Source organism: Squalius cephalus, assembly GCF_949319135.1.
Source record: "Squalius cephalus genome assembly, chromosome: 25".
NCBI lineage: Eukaryota > Metazoa > Chordata > Actinopteri > Cypriniformes > Leuciscidae > Squalius > Squalius cephalus.
The window spans coordinates 11,704,635-11,726,782 of record NC_137146.1 but is presented as its reverse complement, the minus strand read 5'-3'; the positions used below and the strand labels follow the sequence as shown (position 1 = coordinate 11,726,782).

Here is a 22,148-nt window from a genome sequence, read left to right as displayed (position 1 = left end):
GTATCCTGGCAGGTGTGCAGACAGTGAGCCTTGTGTTCACTTATCCTATAGATGCATTCAACCTCTTTGAATAATAATAGAGAATGCTGAAACACATGCAACTTAAATAAAACCCTTAGATTTATATATTTGAACACATTCAGGCACTGTGTATATTTGGTTCAACTTTATTTACAGAACATGGTAGAGGTTAGTGTTTGCAGTTTTATTTTTTACACCTTTCAAAGCTCCAGCCTCATGGAAAGCAATAAAATTATTTAGTCATGTAGCTAAAAATCTGAATATAACTCATAAAAGACACATTTGTGTGAGACGACGAACAGGAGAAACCCAAAGGGAAGCAGCTTCTTCACAAAAAGATAAACACTTCCCATACTAACACACTGACTTAGTTAAGGCTAAATAACAAGCCTTTATACTAAGGCACACATGTCATTTACACACACATGCCTACTTATACGTATATAAGTGTGTATGCATTTCAGTATGACATAAAAACAAAGTGTCTCTTGTCATTTCCTGAAGAGGGCACTGCGTGCAAGTGAGTACAACAGGTGAGACGGTTTCTTCTTTGGCTCTGCTAAAGAGAAGACCTGCTGCTGGGGGATGCTGGTTGGCACGGTCACATGTCGCTGATGGAGAGGATGTAGGGGCTGATGGTGGGGAGGAACAGGGTGACCAGAATAATTCATTTCTGGAAGCAGACAGACACAGAATGTGAGTATGACTTCTTCAGATTAGGTTGGTAATTTGACATGTTATTAAAATGTAATCATAACAGTTTTTGGAGATTCCATTCAGTTCCCCATGAATACATGAGATATTGATTAGATAGAAATTTTGTGACCCAGTGTCATTGTCATCAAAACAAAATGAAAACATTTTTGTTAACTGAAATAGACATAAAAAAAATTAAACTAACATAACTGGGAAAAAACTATATATATAGAGTTCAGATGCAAAAGCCTCTAAGTGCCATTTGAAATTTTCTTCTAGAATGATCATTTTTATCAAGCTCGTATATTTAAGTTCAGTAATTTCACTTAAATGGCAATGAAGATTACCTATTAATTGTCATTTAAGTGAAATTATTTAACTTAAATATACGAGCTTGATAAAAATGATCATTCTAGAAGAAAATTTCAGATGGCACTTCAGGCTTTTGCATCTGAACTCTTCATATATATATATATATATATATATAAAACTTGAACATTTACAATGCATTTAGAAATTACACTTAACAGTTTTCTAACATTAATTTAACATTTTTAAATGATACCAGTAAGAGCATTATCTTTGGAAGCCCTAAAATATCAAAACTAGAATAAATACTGAAAATAGAAAACTGAAAAAAAAAAAGATTTAAATAAAAACTAATGATCTCTAAACTAAAATACAAAGACAAATTAAAATAAAATACCATTGATTACACATACTTTCCTGTAATGAAAACTAAAGGAAAACTGAGAGTAAATTAAAATACATTTTCATGAGTCTAAAAGCAACTCAAAAAAAGTCCAAAAATCCAAACATCTGTAATCCAAAATCCTATCTTAAGATAAAAACTAAACCTGAAACTAGAAAATAAATTATAACTATCAATGACAGAATTAAAACAAAAATAAAATAAAATAAAATTTGAAAAACAAAATTAAAATTGAATTAAAATGACAAATAAAATGAAAATATGATAGAAATAAATAAATACTACATTTAAAACTATTATAACCCGCACAAAGATAGTTTGAAAGACTGGACATACTTTTCATTTTGCCTTGTTTAGATTTCCTGGCGTTGTGAACTGCTTGCTTCCTCTGGGCCTCAGTGATCTCCATCCCTGAAAAGAGACCAAAAAAAAAAATTCACTTTGAATTCACTGGCATATTCTTATCCCTACCGATGCCTTCAGCCGTGAGACTCACCCATCTCTTGGTCTTCCTGTACCCGTCTGCGCTCTCGAGCAAACGCTTGCAGCCACTTCTGCTTGTCCTGGTTCTTCTTGCAGCACAGCACACACAGCACGTTCAGGTTCTCCGCATGCCGTAGCAGAAACGCGTTCTTCAGCAGGCCCAGCTCAGCGTGCCGTCCATCAGGCAGGTCGATTGGCTCGTGTAGGTCTGTGTCCATACGGCCACGGTAGTGCAGCAGGTCTCTCCGCAGGACGTCTTTCTTACAGAACACCAGCTGGTGGTCAAACAGGAAGTAGCTGCGTTGCTGCGTCTTACCGGGTCGTACTATCCGCGTGAGCTCGCCGGAGTGGATGAGCTCGGAGCTTCGCGTTAACACATCATCACCCTAAAGGAAGTGAAAAAAGGGTTGCTTTAAACAACTTTGAAATCTTCAAACAAGCTTTGAAACCTGAAATTATTGTTCTATAAATTGTTCACAAAGCCACATTTAGCCCTGTGAATGACCCAGCGTATGAACTAATAAGTAATCTAATAAACAGATCAACATGATATCCAATTAACATCTTATTGCATTAGACACGCACACGTCTGCCAAATCAAATTTCTTTATACAAAAAGATCAGAGAGGATAGGCCTTGAATAATTCAGAAATAGTGTTTAAGTAATGTTGACCACAGTGTAAATATGTGTTATCACTGACCGCCCAGTGGAGGATGGCCACCTGCCAGTGAGCGATGGTGTCGATGCTCTCAAGTCGCCTTTTTCTCTCGTTTATCAAACTTGCCACGTTCTTCATTGCTTTATGTGCGGCACACACCCCTGCGTAGTCACTGAGGAGAATTTGTTTTATATTATTATTATTATTATGATCATTTTGATACAAAAATGTAAAAATATACACTACAAATTTCGGGTCAGTGAGAATTATTTTTATTTTTTTTTAAAGAAATTTATACTTTTATTCAGCAAGGACACATTAAGTTGATCAAAAGTGACAGTTATCAAATACATTTATAATGTTACAAAACATAAATGCTGTTCTTTTGAACTTTTGAGCTACCTGTGGTCTTTGGGTGTGTATTTCAAAAGCTCTCCCAGCTGAAGAGGGTATTTACAAATCTTCTGTACTGGTGTGAGTAAGAAGCCAGAAATGGAGATGTCGATCATCTGCTGTAGGAGACGACAGGCTTCAAAGAAGTGTTTATATCTCCCTTGTTTCATCAATCGCTGTAATTCAGCACACGCCACAGGATGCGTGTTACAGTACTCCGAGTATATGGAGAAACCTTCCTCCTGACAGAGAGAAAAAGATGTGAAAAAATGCGTGCAATTTGTGAGGAAAACGTTCTTGTGCGTGTAAGGAATGTTCTTGAGCGTGTAAAGGTACCTGTTGAAGGAAGCAGGAGCCAATCTCACTTAGATGAGGATTTTCAGTGTTGTATTTCTTTTCTAGGTCCTTGAGAAACATTCTCTGGAACCTGTAGATGTCCTCGATGTTGCTGAAGATTGTCTTTAGGTCTGCATCAGTAAACATTCCAGGGTGCTTTCTGCATTGACGGATATATCCCTAAAACAACAAACGATTTTTATGAAACAACAAAATTAACATATTCATTCAGAGATTTTTGCTTTGGAAAGTTTTCCTTCCCTAAAAATATTTGAAGCATTTGACCAGCAGAGGTCAGCAATGAGAAAGGTTCCCTCTAAATCCAGGCTATTTTCGGATACTATTATGCAAATTTGAAGTTTTCACAGAATATCAGGAGGACATTTGTCAACGCCATATAGATCTGAGTTTACTGCAAGCAACTCAGTACAAACTCAATGAAAAAAAACGAAAAAAAAAAAACACTGTGATGTGATGAAGTGACATGACCACACTTTATCATACTACTGTGAAACTACATTATATGCAATGGTGAAGGTCTAAAAAATACTTAAAACAATAATAATAATCATCATCATCATAATACTTAGTATAGAGTATACACACCTCTCTTCAAAAGTTTGGGGTCAGTAAGATTTTTTTTTAAATGTTAATATTAATAATAATGTTAATATAAATATTATTATATTTTTTAAAATAACTAAAAAAAACATTTCTATTTGAATATATTTTTGGTGCTCAAGAAACATTTCTTATTATTATAAATGTTGACAATTGTTGTGCTGGTTAATTTTTTTGTGGAAACCGTGAATTTCTTTTCTTTTCAGGAATCTCGGATGAAAAGTAAAAAAAAACAATGTTTAATTTTTTTTTATTTGTAACAATGTACAAGTCTTTACAGTCACTTTTAATTAATTGAATGCATACTTGCTGAATAAAAGTACTAATTTCTTTCAAAAACAAAATCTGAATGCCCATATCTAATAGTAATAATAGTATTCTTGCATTCCTCTAGGGTGGAGTTACTACTCCGAGTACTACACCTATATTCTGAGATAATGTTATCTAAAAGAGGGCAAAAGTGTTTCAATCATAATCTAAAATGATAGGCCTAGGAGACTGATTACCATTCAGGCTAAACTGAAGAGGGGTTCCTTTATGATGTGCATGTACACAGACCAGAAAACAAACTACAGAAGAAGGTCAACGTGAAATGGCTGGGATGAAGGCTCACCTCGCAGATATCTTTGAGATGTTTTATGTAAACGCGCTCTGTGTCCATGATCTCTTTGACCACATTGGCTCTCATCTGCTTCCTGTGCTCTGAGTTTTGTTTGTGTGCATCTGATGGGACGGACTCTTCCGCATCTGGAACGCTCTCCACGCTGTCACTGCTCGAATCCCCCTGATTCACTCGAACCTTGACGACAACATATCATTACGGTTAATTCCAGAGGATCAAACTGAGGGCAACCATGATGAAGCGCAATTTTAATACAACAATCAACAGTGATTGAGACAACTGGTTAATCCACTTCTGCAAGAAGTTTAGATCAAATCACCTACGGCCTCTTTGTGTCTGATTGACTCATCTTGTTGGATTTTTAAAGAGTCATAGATTTACAATGGAATGCATTAATCTAGAGCTGAAACAATAAAACACCATTCTGTACACCCTCATCTCCTCCAACCGGTCAATCAGCACACGCATCCATAATGACACGTCTGTCATTTCCTTTTGGGTCACCCGGAGCAACCGTGCAGGGCCATGATATAGTTCAAGCGAAATAAAAAAAATGAACTGTTCTAACCTCATTTCAAACTAAATCGGGAGTTTTGGGACTAGTTTTGTAACATTTAGATATTTAAAATCAGATAAAACGGCAACAATAAAAATAACTTACTAAGTTTGCTGATTACCTTAAAAGTCCATAGATATCGCCGTCAGTTTGTACAACCGTTAACTTTCTCCGACAAGTGGATTCAATGAGACCTATTGATTCAATAAAGCCCATTCTAATTGAAAGAGACACTGACACTCTCTTTTCATGTTTAATACTGTAAAGCTGCTTGCTTTAAAGCAATTTATTTTATAAACAGCTATATAAATAAACGTGACGTGACTGGAAAAACTAATTGCAGAGCTCATGCAAACATATCCACATTGCTATGATTAGATGCTTTCTTAACCACTGTTTTCTCACCGGTCATTTTTGTTGTGCATTTATTTTGCGATTGAAAGGAAAGCGCACCGCACATATTTACATATTCAACTAAATGCTGTTTCTAGCAGCGTGGATGGCATCGGGATGTTTGCTAACAGTATACCACTGCAAAGGCATTTTAAACTTTTACCCCTAAGCGTAGAACAAAAAACAACATTGCCGTGAGTATATTAGGGCCTTTACTAGGTTTAAGCGTTTAATTATTACATTCAAGCTCTGTGTGTTTGAACTAGCTTTTGTTTCACATTCATTACTCCAAGAGGCTCACAGTGCGACTCACCCGCACAAAGCTGGAGGGAAACCAGGCCTCGCGGTCGCCCACCATCCCCCACCACCAGTCCTGCTCCCGAACATCCAGAACCCGGATCACCTCCCCGGCTTTGAAGGCCAGCTCCTGCTCTTCCATTGTGACATGATCCCACAGGGCCTCTGCATACACGGCATGGCCTGAGTGTATGTACTGGAGAAGGAGAAAGATTATAGTCAGGCTAAAATATTGAGGCTAAAGGTCAGATAAAACGATATGATAAGAACAGTACAGGGTGACATCATGCACTGGAAGTGTGTGACGAGTATATACAGTAAAACAACTCTGCATACAAACACGTGACTAAACAGATAAGATACACAGAATATAAAATATGACCTGGACTGTATAGCAGACTGTAAGTGAAAACAGCAGAAAAATGATTTTAAAAATTTAAAAATTTTCACAACCTGATTGAGAGTGAAAAGATCAACTTCTGGTTGGAGATATGGTGTTCCTTCAGTCAGTTCTTCAAAGCTGCCGTCCTCCTCACTCACACTGTCATCGAGCATTGCATCAGAGCTGCCATCTATAATACAACCACACTGAATGAGCTTAGGAATTATGCACGAGAGAATCAATATTCCATCGAAACAATCTCAACACTGAGCCCCTCATGTTTGTAGGTCAAGTGCACACACACACATATGCATATAAACAAAAACACACTAACCACTGAGCAATCTGCGCCCTTTGCGCCGTCCCATCCTATCCAGACCGATAGGTGTGCTTTGGGAGAAGACGCAGGGTCTCAGACGGGCAGACACCGCCCGGTATGGAGGCACTCTGTGAGAGGGCACTGGAGGACGAGAAACCGGCTGAAACAAAACATGACAGATTAGATTTTAATCAGCAGCCTTAAAAGGAGCCCACCATCCAGCAGGCCTTTTGTTCAGAGTTCAGTGACTGTTCAGAGCAGGACAATGACCTGTGAGATAATAAACACTGAAATGCTAGTTGTCCCCTCGGCCAAGTACATAACATTACACGCATAACATTGAATTTTATGGTGAATCTCACAAAGAAATGTTTAGATGATATTTGCCAGAAATTAAAAGGAAAAAAATATATGATTTTTGTTGTTGTTGTTCATTGTGACATTTTAATTAAGCACATTTCCAACCAAACTATTATTACTGTAATGTAAAATAATAATAGTAATAATTATTACATTATCATTATTATAATTATAAACATTAGTAAAAACCTAAATACCACCTTGATATGATGTATAAATAATTACAATTTAAACATGGCAAACCATTAAAACAACGCGCTGTGTTCTGTGCTACGCACACGTCCAAAACGTTATACACACAGAAAGCCGCCTATAGCTCATAATGTATGATGTGCGATACTAAACTGAGTTCTCTTTTGTGTCTTTTTACACTTAAACGGACAAATACACACAAAAATATGTCAAAATAACCTCGTAAACACAGTCGGTTATGTCTTAAGTTAACGTTAACAGTTGACAATGAAAATGCATGTGTAACAGTATATTGGATCCGTGCAGCTCTTAACATGACAGCAGCTTAATATTCCTGCTTCCGTCTCTATAATAACATTAATCAAACAACAAAACACAAAGCTGTTCTTGACTGAATAACTTTAACTATATTTGTAATGTATATTTTATTTATATACAGTGTTATTTTACATTTACAGTTTCTGTACCAGAATTCCTGAAAAACTTAAAACACTGTTTATTTAAATCATATCTTTGTTCAGTTGTATTTATTTGTTCGATTGCTAATCTGTTTATTTGTTCTTTTTTGATTACTGAGTGTTTACTTGTCTTTAATAATGCTTGAAATTTATATTAGTTTTTTTAAAGGTATTTTTAAACTATTGGCAAAAGATCCTTGTGTAAATGTGTTTAGCCTGTTGATTTTTGTTCATGGTTTTCAGCTCCAATTAAATGTTTTGCAATAAGACTTGATATCCAAGTTTTTTGGGGTTTTTGTTTTTTTTTACCTTATTGGAATCGAAATTAGGAATCGATAAGCAGAATCAGAATCGTTAAAATGACCCAACCCAAAGCAGCTTGTCTTCAAAGTATTTCTATATAACATATGGATCACACTGTTGATAAAGAACAAAAGCAGTTACATTCAGGGCCTGAAAAGTTCTGTCAAACCACCTGAAGTATGACATTATAAACTCATAATGCTATGCTACACCCCAAGGGAGAGACCTAATGGGATCATATTAGTGTTTAGATCACCAAAACATGTATCTTATTAAAGACTGATCCTCTGTGATACATAACCTCTAAAATAGCCTTGTAAATTATTTTCATCAGCCAACACTGTACGAAATACACTAACTAAATTGTTAACTAATTGTTATCGTATAGCATCTACTCACAAAATAAATGTCAATGTAAGCAGGTTTCAAAGTACACAAGGCCTATCAGAGCCATTGCACAGTGGGAAGTACACATGCTGGTGACACATAAGTAGCTGTAGTACTCAAAGGCACATGGGTTTGAATCAGGCCTGTATCATGTCTCAATGTAGCCCCTCTCTATTATCCTGTCAGGTCTCAAATGCTCTACATTAAAAAGGCCCTTAAAGCTACTGTAATTTGCATCTTGACACTTGTCTCTGTGACAGCCCTTCGCAGGCATAAATAAATAGCAAATAAATAAACTGTTAGCCAATCAGATTTTTTTTTTTTTCTGAACTGGACTCTTGACCAATGAGGCTGGACAATAATTTGTCCAAATAATAAAAGATGGAGAGAAGTGTTTGGGTAATCTGTTCTGAAACATTTTTTTGTAAATCAGTTTTATGTCACAAAAATTGTGCAGAAACTGAACAACAAAACAAAATATAGAAGAAAGAAAAAGTGCAATAGGTCTTACAGAAGGCAAACTTTCAGTGTCGTCCTTCTGCTCAGCAGTTGGGGATGAAAACAGATCCACTCCATTAACAGAGATGGGACGTCTCTTTCTGCTCTCTGTCTGAGTGCACACATGACCATTCTCAGGTCTGTCGCTCTCTATGTAGCTGCCATTGCTATTGTAGTCCTTTTGGGAAGTGTAGTCCATATTCTCAGACTCCCTGTCCTCCTCTGGGATGCAGTACTTTGTGCTGGCCAGATGGCCATAGTCAGACACTGGACGGGGTCTGGAGCGACCTGCCCTTTTCCTAGGCACTACAGAAGTGGGAGAGTCACTGGAAAAGGCTGGAGAGTTTGGTGTTGTTGGAGTTGCCAAGGGGGATTCTGAGGAACAGTTGTTTGTGACAGGTGAAGCAGCAGTGGCTGAGATCTCATCACTTTTGAGAAACGCATTTCTGACTAGGTCATCTGATGAAGCCTAGAGGAGAAATCAAATGTCAGCAGTTAGTTTATTCTTCAAGGCCTACAACATCTGATGAATGATCTAAAAATATTAACCATGGACATTAATGTGTTCAAGACCCAGTGATTAATACAAAAACTATAACAAACCTTAAAGAGATTTTAGTTCATTAAAGAGTGATGAATAATGATTAATGATTCATTAAATTAAACGATTAATTAAAATTAAATGATTAACATATAACAAATAAAGTCATATTAAAAAATAAATATCATAGCAAAACAAAAGTGGTTTTAGAGGCAAATTATCTAACCAGACAGCAACAGTTTCGGCCCAGATCCGGCCCACATCTGGCACTTGTGGAATCCGTGTGTACCAGATGTGGGCCGGATTTGGGCCGACACTTGCAATGCACTACAGTATTGTTTGTTTTTAATTTGCAATAATTGCAGAAAATTATTGAGCTATAAAATGTTACTCAGTGATAACTGTGAATTCATAGACGCACTTATGTTAGAAAATGACTGAATACGATGAAACAATTACTGGTTATTATTCTCGCAATTTGACAAATGAGGCATGTGACAGTGCCCAGATGGATTCAGAAATATGATTTTAAGAACAGTAATGTTGTTTGACAAAAGAAATATAAGCACATTTTAATTTTCTAGTTTGTGCTGATGTAATATTTGCTGTCAGCATGTAGTAAATTCTGTATAAAATACACACAAAAACAGATCTTACCTCAAGATCATCAGTTTCTCTCTCTTCAGTCCATAGACACTGAAAAGGCACACAATAAATCAGCACCATTGTGAGGAAGACGCAACGTATATATGAAAACACATCAATGCACAAACAAACACAAATAGAAAGCAAAATAAAGTTTCGCTGAGCTTGGCTCGCTGTAGCCCGTCTACATCTTTCTAATATATTTCCCTGACCTACTGGAGTCCATTTGCGCCTAAGCTAGCTTGGTTTGATTACTGGACTTCGACCCTTGGGTGGTTCTTCTGGGGAGGAGAGACTGTCCTTGTTGATACGTGTCCAGCCACAGGTCCAAGAGCTGCGTTTAAGCAATCCGGCTAATGATTAACTCTACTTGCTGTATGCCACACAGCTGAGCAACTCATGTGACACTGTAGCAATGTACCACTTCAGAGGATGTACAGCCAAATGAGACGTCAGTCATCCAATAAAACTTTTTGGAGGGGGTGATCTAATCAAGCCAGAGCGATGAAATGCATTGGTTTGTCCTGATCGATTACTAAAACATATCAGAATGAGGCTGTGGTTGCATCATCAGATACAAGGGTCACCTGTGTGGACATATGACGCGAAGCACAAAAGTTAATGCTTCGACAAAAATCTGTCTACTGTAATTTATGACTTCCTGTGTTAAGGTCAAGGTCATCCAATGAACTGGTCTATTCCAGTTAAATGCTTAGAATAAGATTACCATGTCCTCTTTGACTTTATGGCAATGGTTCATCTGACATCTACAATCTGACAGTCAGTAAGAAAAGTCATTGTCCGACCTTGCTCATCATCAGTCAGACTAATTCAAACAACAACAAAAACAGGTAATCAATATAGTCTCGAGGAGAGACAAAAAAGTTACATATGAAAGTGCACAGCAAATCTGACCAAGCTAACCTAGGCACAAATTGTAACATTATAAGCGCAAACTAAAATTTCTCCAGTTTTGTTCCTGTATGCACAAATGGCTGGCTCCGAAACATTTTGGGCCACAGACTGCATGTCTTATTGTAATCTTCCATGTTCAACACAAGTTAAGCGCTACCAATAGCATTTATAGGATAATGTCCTACAGGAAATTATATTAAAAATATTAAAAAATAGTGATCACAGGTGTGTAAAATTATTTAATTGTACTGTAAGTAGTCTAAACTGACTCCTGTTTTTAGGTAGACGAACTTATAGTTGTTCTCCATTAAAGTTCTCCACTTTGAAAGTAAATATTTTCTATGTTTTACATGGTCCTGAAATGCGAAGAAATAATGGACAATTTTACACTGAAAAGTCTGGTAAGCAAGTAATTACACCAACACCACACTAGTCTCTTGTAAGCTACAATTTTGTTTTGCTATACAGTGTGTATTTTATTGCTCCTTGCCTTGTGTACTTGTATTGTAAGCAAGTACATTTACATGCACATTAAAGGGTTGATTACAGAATGACTACAGCAATAATTTGTAGTCTTCCTAAAATGTCAGGTAAACGCTTTACACCGAAAGTATACTTCCATTGTCGGCGTTCCGCTCTGGCTTGCGAACTGTCTGCTCAACGTAATTTTTGTTATCAGTTCAGTCCGCTTATGTCTGCGTACACAGTCCACAGCCCAGTTTTTGTGTTGTTGCAGACAACAGCACACGTGCAAGTGATTTAAGCACTTTGTGTACTCTAACAGGCTTGCACACTAAATTATGCTGAAGAAGGAGAGGAGCGCAGACAATGAAGTATACCTGAGGCTTTAGTCTGACAGAAATTGTACCAGTCCGGATAAACAAATCTAGATAACACAAAAATATATACATGTTAATTACTACAATTAGCCTTGACAATTTGACGCACAAATTTAATCATTCAAAGAGATGCAAACTGTATCGCGATTGTGCAAAAAAAAAATACTGTAGTTCAATTATAACTATGAATACACATGTACTGTCTGTACTTTTTTTTTATATTGAAAGCCACATTTTTTCTGTGGTAATTGACATTATGCCACAAATGTTGTCAGTAGATACAGGCCAAAATTTTAAATTCGACAATATGGGGTCATAAGAGTGTCTTACCTCCAAGTTAGCGTTAAGGCCATTGACTGTCTGCTTTTGACTTGGACTTGAACACTGCTTTGGCATTTGAGAGTAGTGGTCATTTTTTCCATTTTGATGGCACTCCATAGGTTCACAGTATTTTTCCAGTGGACAGACTGGGGCATCTGAACAGAAACCTGTTGAGGACACAGCCACCTGGACAGAGTCACTTATGAGGGCTGTTGTTTTGCTAGGAGGCTCCAGAGAGTCATCTAGGGTGGAGCTATAAACGGTGAGGCAGGAGGGAGTGGGGTGTAAAGTTGGGATGTGTTCATGAGCGTTGGCCTGCTGGGCTTTGCTAGGAGTGGGTAAAGGCCTCCGTTGACGCCCACTCATGGATACACAGGGAGTTCTGCGGGAGTAGTCATCGTGTAGCCTACTGAAAGGTGACAGCGGTACTTTGGGAGTGGGGTCTGGTGTGTTTTTACGCTTGACAGTCAGGTCTGTTAAACTACCGACAAGCTTTTGCAAATGTCCTTGTGTCCTCATGGGGCTTTGATGCCTAACTGTACCATGTTCCTGTAAGTCAACCGATGAGGAACTGGTGGTCCTTTGAAGAATTATAGTATGGGTGCATTCTGGGTTCTGTGGCTCAGTTGAGGTGACTTTGCGTCTAAAATGGCTCTTGAAGACATGTAGATTATCCGCACTTTTGCTTAGTCTTTTGAGAACATTTTCTTGAGTCTCAAGGTTCTTACAAGGTACAACAGATTCCACAGTGTTGCCAGGATAAGGCTCACTGGTGGAAGGGCTCTCTGTCTTGACTATGTCAAGCAATGAGATCCGTCCTGCCCCATAAGCCTTGCGCATGCTCTGAGAGAAGTGGGAATTCCTCTGAAACCCACCCTTTTCCTCCTCACAATCTTCCTCATCTGAAACCGAGGACGTCTTCCCAGTTTGAGACGTCCCATTCGTCCCATTGTCATATTCCTGGGTTTGATTGGTCGCGACCTCTCGTTTGGTTACTAAGAAACTAGCACCATCCTCAAGCATCAAGGACATGTTTCTCTCCTGACCGGCTGCCATCGCATTGCTCCGGCTTTGGATTCCTTGGAGCACAGAAGTCCGTAGTTTTTTGAAAGAGCCCATGACGCGGAAACCAGCCAATCCGGACCAAGCCTGTGGCGTGACAGGTGGACCTCTACTGTCCTCACATTTTGTCTGGGTGGAAAACAGACGTACAGTCCTGGAAGGGTACAGCTTGGCCTGGCCATCGGCAATCACAGGAATGGACTGGGCTTGACAATTCAGTCTGTTAAGATGGTTCTCCTCATAGCAAGGCTCAGATAGCACCGGTTGCACCTGGACCCTACAACCTGACCTCAGACTTGGATTCATCAGCTGTTCCTTTGTGAAATAGTCACTCTGCGGGTCATTGTTGTGAGAGGATCCCTGCGGGTCCGACGAAGGTGCCTGCAGAACCAGATTGAAGAAAGTTCAATCTCAATGAACAAGCTGACTAACTTAAATCAAGTCTGGGAACAAAGAACAAAGAAAGCATGTGACGTGGAGTGAGACAATAAATGACCCACTGTTTTGTTTGAGGAAGATCTTAACTTTTAACACACTTCAATGAAACAATACAACACCACTGTGAAAACCATAAGTTTGATAAGTCACATTATGAAAGAACTTTAAACTATTTCCTTATATTATCAGTCTGCTTACTTGACCTATGAAATATTTAAACTCAGCAGAGGTGAAGTAATTCAAAGTGTACTTATCCACACACAGGTGTAAATTAAGATTCAACATTCCTGCTATGGATGAATAATGCCTTTATCTGGCAAATTGGAGGGTGTCGGTAAGTAGCATGAGAGCTTTGCTCATGAGTAGGTTACAGTAAGTGCTGTAAGATTTCCTGTAAAAGATGTAGGCTGTGCTTTTTAAATTCCTGAGAAAGAGAGGCCCCCCTACCAGGGTGTGGACGTTGTTGCCTGGTGTGATGTTCGCAATGATGAAAGGCTTTTGCAAGCATGACTAGGCAATGAAAACCCCTAATCCATTGTGATTAATGTAATAAATTGCCCAGGATTTTCTAGCCATATTCTGAGTGAAGAGAGAGGGGTAGACCTTAGGAGGTTGAGCTGTTTTAACCCATTTGTTGCAGAGTAAGAATGAACAGAGATACCAGGATATGCTGAAACTGATTAATCACAAATAAATCGCATCAATTTTAATATTGTATTTTCTCAGACAAGCTCACAAATGTGAATAAATCACAACACAGATGAAAATAAATCATAGCACTTGCTGTGAATTTTTTAAAAATTAAATACACAATATATTTTTTACAGTATAGACGAAATGTGATCCAGTCTTACCTCCCTGAGCTGATTCTCAAATCTCCCAATCTTTTTCATGTAGAATCAAAGCTTTGGACCTTTGACATTATATATTTTATGATCAATTAATTGTTCAGAGTCAACCAACTGTGTACAAGTTATAAACAATTTATACATAAAATATCAAACTGAGTGGTATTGTCACAAGCTACACCCTTCCTCATAACTAACTTTATGTAACAGGCGTGTAATGCAGTCACTCCTACTAGCCACTTTGGCGGGTTGAATTTTATATATAATACATTTTTAAAAAGTCATCTGAAAGAATAAACTAAGTGCAATGCAGTGTTGTCAAAAACACAGATTTTTGATATTGCAATATCTGAAAACGTTCCAATAGCCTACTCATTTTCAGCAGAATAGATACACAATACCAGCTGTGCTTTCTCATCTCTCCGACAGCGAGTTGACACAAAAACCCGCCTCCCCTCACTCACTTGTTTCATTTGCTCTGGATGAATATTGTTGGTGTTACAGGGCTTGAATTTCTGCATGGGATTGCACGTATTGCGCATAATTTGACTAATTCCCGCAGTTTTGTGCTCTCTCCCAAAGTGCGCGTGCATAAAGCTGCCTCTCAGTAATAAATGGAGTAACTTAAAATGGACAAAATAAGTACACATAAAATAATGTCCAAAAGCCAGCCTTGGTGAATATGCACGTAAACACAGTCAGTTGTGTTTTAAATAAACGTAAACAGTTGAGAAATAAAATGCATGTGTAACAGTATAATGGGTCTGTGCGTCAGGTCTTAAAGTGACAGCAGCCTAATATAACTGCTGCCAAATTATGAGATAATATTAAAAATATATACATGAGTTTTTCCCCATGGTATTGATGTCAAAATGGTGGCCAGAGGAAATGCTGAGTGGCTAGTAACTTTGGAAAACCACTAGCCACAGTGGCTGGTGAGCAAAAAAGTTAATGTCAAGCCCTGCCAACAAGCACTGTTTTTAATTAGCTGGTACCAAGCCAAATTAAGTACTTGTACTTATGTTTGTGACATGTATTACTTGAACTGTGTTTTCTGCCATCTTTAAAATAAATGCCACTTTGTTTGAGGTTTTGTTATCTAATGCAAACATTCATACATTAAGTGTGGCTTGAGTGTTCAAATACTTCCTGGGACCACCGTATATAGATTAACCACATGCACCTTTTGACTTTTTGTCTTGCTGTGTGAGTATAGGTTGATTCTAGCTCAATTTTCAACTCAAATGCTGATCTCTATCACTTCAAGTCCTGCTACCCATTAGCACTCAGCTCCATCGAGGCATGAGGAAGAAGCTGCCATCTGACCTTTTTGTTTAACTAGAGCTTTGAAAGAATGCAATTAATTCAACTTTCAAGTCACTCCTCAGTCTACTCACATGTCCAACGTATCCGAGTTTAAAGTTGAACTTCTCTCCTACTCTTCCTCCTCTGTATCATCACTGTTGCGGAGTAAGAATTAATTAAGAGCTCAAACAACCTCTGTGCAGTTACCAGCTGGAGTCAGGCTCAAACAAAACTCCCTAAACTCAGACAAACATAAACACAAGCATGCCTACGGAAGCCTCTAATACACCCAAACACACCTACAACTAATATGCACCGATGCAAGTATACTAAACACTGACTCAACATTCTTAAAGCCACGCACGCTTTTATGTCGCAAACAGACAGCAGTCAAAAACTCATTTTCTCATTTTCCAACTCCAGGCGGAGGAGGATTGCGAATGTATGCTTCCTTGTGCCAGACATCAAACTACTTAAATAAGAGGTTTAACACAAGGAGGAATATGTTCACATCGTCCAAATTCATATGAAATGAATCGGCACCTCGTAACAGTTAAATGTTCCTGCGAGATTAAGTAAATATCCCTTTTGTCATTTTAGTTGTACTCATTTTTTATTTTACAGTCTTACATGTATAATATTTTATTTAGTAGAAGTAATAAAAAAATAATACTTATTTCTTTTAGTCATTATGATATATAACCACAACATTTTTGGCCATTTTTTTGGAGCACTACAAACAAGCACAGCAAACCTGGAGCTTTAAAACAAAACAAAAAATTGCATTTTAAATCACAATCACAATTTTTATTAGAAAAATCGCAATTAGAATTTTACCCCAAATCGTGGAAGAAAAATTAATTTACTCATCCTCATGTCATCAGTATGACTTTTTCATTGTTTTGGAACCAATTGACTTTCTATTAACAGAAACATTCGTCAAAATATCTTCTGCTTTCCAGAGGAAAAAAAAGTCATACTGGTTTAGAACAACATGATGGTGAATAAATAATGACAGGATATTTATTTTTAAGGTGAACTATCCCTTTCAAAAGGTTTTAACAGTGAAGGATGACTTAGTACAGCACAAATAAAAGCACATAAGCCCAAAATGATGCTTACTGACTAAGGACATTCCTAAGAATAACCAACCACACCAGTTCTAATGATCTGCCCATCAAGATGAGCAAGTCTTGCCATGCTGTCACTTCACTATGGAATGTCAATGCTTTCTTTATTGAACTACTAAGAAAAAAACTTTTTTTACTCTTTCATTTTGGCTTATGATGGCAACAGTACACGCCCTTTAGTCATCCAGAATTTCAGATTTAGTTTTATCCTTATTGATTATCCTGTGTTTCATGGTTTAAAGTGAGAGTAAAAAATCTCATTTGACTCACCCGTTGATGATCCTTCCACTGGCTGAAAGAGTTTCACAGTGAAAATGCTAAAGGACTCTAGCTTTCCTCATCCCTTAAGACAAGACTGCACTCGCTCAAACTCACATGATAACATGTGCAGCACCCCTCTTCCCTGTCCTAATCTGATTATAAGGCTTTATCAGTCTGGACTAGCATCAATATATCTGCATACTGTCCAACACACTCACACACACATATGCAGAGAGAGAGAGAAAACGCTCACTGAAGCAATAACCTTAAATCAGTCTGATAGGTTTGGCGTATTAAAGAAAGACCACGAGAGCAAAGATTTATTTTTTTGTTTGGTTACTGATACTACCTACCACATTACGACCCAGTTCTCCTTTTTATCAGCGCGAACAAGATGCAGACACATAGGAGGCAGACACACCCTGCCTGCTTCAGGCATGGGAAGCGTCAAGTAATGCTACACTTGACACCACATTCATCTCACCTGTCTCATGACCTGCATTTGTATACTCCAAGTCCACTGGTGGAAAACATGTCAATGACATGTCTATGCAATTGCGAAAAACAGTGCTATGCTATTTGGAAAGGTCAGAACTTTCTCTATACTCATTCCAAACCTGTGTAGAACACTAAAGGACTGGATCTGAATTGGGTTACTCTTTTCTGTGCAATTACAATGAATGGGGACTGAAGCGTTCAAGCTTTAAAAAGGATGCAATACTGTATTACAAGTCTGCTGATGATAGCTTTGGGTGAGAAACAGAATTAAAGAAGTTAAACTGATAGTCTGCAGTGGGCTGTGAACCATTGCGACTGGCCAGTTATCAGTAAGCTGAAATATAATCAGTCTAGTTTGTGAATTGCATCAACGGTGATTCAATAAGATCCGACTCAAAAAATGATTTGTTCGTGAATCAGCGCTGCTTCTCTTGTGAACTCTAATGAACCAACCAAAAAAAGATGTAGAAGAAATTTTAATTTCTGTCTTTTCCTCATGCAAACCCATCACATTTTCTCTAAGACTGGTAAAACAGCGCAAAAGTCATATGAAACAATTTTATGGTAGCCTATGTTTAAGTCCCGTTCACACCAGGATAACTGTAAAGATAACTATAACGATAACTATAATGATATCTATAGCGCCCACACCAGCGGATGATAACGTTCTGTTTATTATAGCGAGTCATCTGCTGCTTTAAAGGAGAACTCCGGTCAATTTTAACATTGAGCTCATTTTTTTGTACATTTGGAGTGCTGTCAATACAGAGAACAATGACAAAAATCGGTGTTGTCTACACCGAGTTATTCTATTTTTAAAATTTGCACCCTGTTGACTTCAATGGGGCAAGTTTTAAACCTGCTTTTAGCCTCTTAACATCCTTGATGTGTCATTACAAGTGCACAGAAAATGTGAGTGATTCCTTCTGAGTGAACACGAGTGAATCTGACTGCAGTAGATGTGAAAGATATGTATAAAAATGATGTTATTTAAGCCAGCGCAAATACCTGTGTTTACATCCTGTTTTCGGTTGAAGTCCAAAGTAATCGATTGCCGAGTTCACGCGCGTGATCATAGGTAACTAAAATGTAAAATGTTAAAATTGACCGGAGTTCTCCTTTAAATGCTCGCGTTCTTTAAAGCAGGATGGATTCTGATTGGCTGTTGTTGTTATCATTCATCAGCTGGAAAAAAATCGTTCTGAAAGTGATTCCAATATATCATCATATCGTTCCTCTGTGCCTTTATTATCGTTACAGTTGTTGTCTGGACTCTGCTGTTCTTTTATATTTAGAATGATTTTTAGAACTACCGGTAGGCTATATCTTTATTCGTTATAGTTATTACTCTTGGTGTGATCATGCCTTTATGATGGTGTTTTATTTGTCATTTTGGAGCAGCCAGTATATTTCCCAAAACATTTACTGTTTTCCACAGAAAAAAAGTTAGTCAAACAGATTTGGAATGACATGTGAGTAAATAATGACAGATCTTTGAACTATCCCTTTAGGATGTATGCATGCATAGAATTCAGGGAACTGTTTATGGCTAATATGACTTTAACACAAAAGCACATTCAAGCAAATGCTTTCTATTGGCAAAACTCCATTAAACACTTAGTACATTAATGCATTTTGTGTTGTATCAGAGAGTGAGATAGTTGAGAAGAGGCGTGGGAAGTGAGATTTACGGCAGTCGTGGCTTAGGAGGCACCCAGTGAGGCATTAAAAGTTCCTTATGCGTGTCTTGTGATAAGAAATACTCTCTCATTATGTGTGGAGGAGTGCATTCCAGCACAGACGTGTTGATGTCTTAAAGCAAAGCAATTGTTTAGAGAAGCGAAAGTGCTGGGCATAGTACATAGAACAAAACTGTTATCGTGAATTACAAATTCAGTGACATTCTTTTTCTGGCAATCTTCTTTTATCTGTTATAAATTATGATGCCAACTGCAGCACACACATGACAAACATGTGGTGGACTTTAGACATTATATTAAAGTATGAGAAATGTGTTGCTTACAAACCTAAAGGGAATCAATTTTACAGGGCATTTATAACAGTGCTTCTGTACTCCGAAGACCCCTGCTGTCAAAGACAGTGTTTCGAAGGCCCCCCACGTAGGCTAAGATACTTTAATTCTGGTGCTTTGGCTGTAATGATGACAAAGCTGCTTGTTTTCAAACGTTATGGATTAACGTAATTAACCTTGATTATTTTCGTAATTTGAGAAGCTTCGAGAACTGTATGTTCTCACACTTTTTGATCGATGAATTTCCATGACTTTTCCAGTTGTTAGTGATTACAGGATAAGGGTTTTAATCATTTAAACCTTATAATTAATTATAATATAATTGAATATAATTTTACAGATATTGTAAGATCTCATAAGATATTTTAGAGCTTGGCATAACTAAAAATAAAATATATAAGTTCATTATAGAATATTTCATGACATTTTAATATTTTTCCAGGCCTCAAATTGTTTTTAATTCTCAAATATTTCCTGAGAAAAAATATATTAAAATAAAATATATAATGTAAGCTTGCAAGCTGACCAAAGACACTTTAATTAGGGTAGTGTAATGTATAAATAAACAAATAAATAAATTCACTTTAGATAAATAAATAAAGTTTACTTGTCTCCCACTGGTTTTAAAAGAGCTGACCAATTAGCTAAAAATCAGCTTGGCCAGACTGTGAGACCAGCTAAACCAGTTAAGAACAGCATATACCATTTTAACCTGATTTAAGCCGGTTTTTCCCCCTCTTTCCAGCAGCGTTGCTGATGACCCCTAGTGGGCCCCGGGTCCCTGGCTGAGAAGCAGAGATTTATAAAACGCTGAGTGAAATATTTGTTTCTTTAGCTGAAAAAATATCCCTTTTGGATAGAAAGAAAACCTTTCAAGCAGTACAGAACAGATCAAAACAAATATTTCAGGTTTAAGAGCGGGCTGCTGGAATGAATGAAGGCGATTACAGAGTTGGGTTTTTTCCCCAGAAGAAAAAAGCTCTCGTTTATTTGTGAGTTTAATTAACTCAGTCTCTGCATAAAGCTCTTTAAGAAGCACCTCGCCACCCCAACCAACCCCCTCCTCCTCCTCGTCGTCTTCTCCGATCTCCCTACAAGCTTTGCGCGCTCGAACACCCCCCACATCACTATGGCAACATGTGGGATAGTAACGCATACACAATACCCCCTCCTCCCTTCAGCTTCTTTTTTGAACCCAACGGCACTGGCAAGATGATAAAGTGCTGCCGAACTTATGAACGCACATTTTAAATTCACGTGACATATATATATAGTCTAATTTTAACAATAATAAAAAGAACATTAATTCCTCCCCTCTTAATAAACCCAAAAATGATGTGTTATTTAGACGCGGAATCTTACCTTTATCATGCTTCTTGAGTGGTGTCTTGGCCCGGTGTCACAACAGTTGTGCTGCTTCGATTGAACAGTCAGCCGCGGCTAACGTTAACTCCTCCGACAGTCCAATGTCCGACGAATTACGCATATTAACTAAGCGAAAATCGTTAAATAGACCAGTGATGAATGCGAAAGTACATAGTGAACAAAAAAACAGCAAATAGTGCGTCTGTTGCGTGATTCACAAGAACAAACACCCCGTAGTCACAGATCTACCGGGACGGAAAACTTTCCAAGTGTGTGGCTCGAGCACACCCTCAGGCAATTTAACGGCACATGACCGAAACCAACCGGACACGAAGCAGATTTGCGGGTCAAAACAGCCTCAGTTGATAATTTAGAGTTGGTTCGCTGCGGTGGAAAAGCTCAGCCAGAGAGCCATGACTCCAGGCAGCGTCGCGACAGGACAGCATCAGTGCAGTGCACTTGTTGCGCTGAATCTGATTGCTTCGGGGGCGGAGAAACAGGGCGGTTTGTAGTTTGCCCACGGGACGCTACTAGCCATAATCACCAGAGCGATATCAATATGCTTGATATCACAGTGTCCTGTAATTATTTTTGTTTTAACATTTAGAAAACAATCTCCTCAATATGTCCTGACTATCACGACCGCAGACCTGTTTCAGCCATTAAATCAAATACATTATGCTTATGTTCTGCCCTGCCTAAGTTACTAAATATAATTAAAAAGGGTTTTTAGATTTTCTTAAGAAAAATGTTAGTGCTACTTGTCAGCGTAAAACTCGCCAGATTGGATACCAGTGTGTAATGGATGCTAAATTGTGTTGAGTGGTTTTAGCACAGTGCTAAGTGTTTGCTAGTTAGTTGCTTAACCCGTTCAGACCTGAATTATGTTTTAGGTTTCTGAAAAATATAAAAGTACATTTTCCCAGCTCATGAGGCTTCTATAAATGAGACCAAATAAAAAAATTAAAAAAAATGTTTTGCTTTAATTGTAATTTTTTTTGTCCATTTCAATGGACGTTACGTCAAAACAGGTGTACTTCACAAAAATGTACCAACATAAAATTAAATAATAAACATAAAAATTGTTAGTATATACTTAAAGCTTTTTCTCAAGGTCAAAAACCTTTCAACAGTATACCATTTCAACTTTAATTTTGAGGTTTTTGTTTTACAGATTGCACATTGTTTGTAATAAACTAAATATCTTAGAATCAATCAATATGGTCATGTTAGAGTCATTTTCTTTGCGAATCTTTCTTT

At 37.7% G+C, this 22,148-nt stretch overlaps 1 protein-coding gene across 1 annotated transcript; it reads right to left on the bottom strand.

Moving 5' to 3' along the window:
- Window positions 1–98: 98 nt before the first annotated feature.
- spata13 (spermatogenesis associated 13) lies at window positions 99–21,414 on the bottom strand. The gene is made up of 14 exons (XM_079862666.1): window positions 20,886–21,414; window positions 11,959–13,392; window positions 9,887–9,925; window positions 8,702–9,157; window positions 6,506–6,650; window positions 6,243–6,361; window positions 5,806–5,985; window positions 4,535–4,720; window positions 3,301–3,480; window positions 2,974–3,206; window positions 2,614–2,743; window positions 1,926–2,298; window positions 1,766–1,840; window positions 99–694 (listed from the first exon to the last, which is right to left on the bottom strand). The coding sequence occupies exons 1-14, from the start codon at window positions 20,892–20,894 to the stop codon at window positions 513–515; spliced, it is 3,741 nt and encodes a 1,246-aa protein (XP_079718792.1). The 5' UTR covers window positions 20,895–21,414; the 3' UTR covers window positions 99–512.
- Window positions 21,415–22,148: the final 734 nt, after the last annotated feature.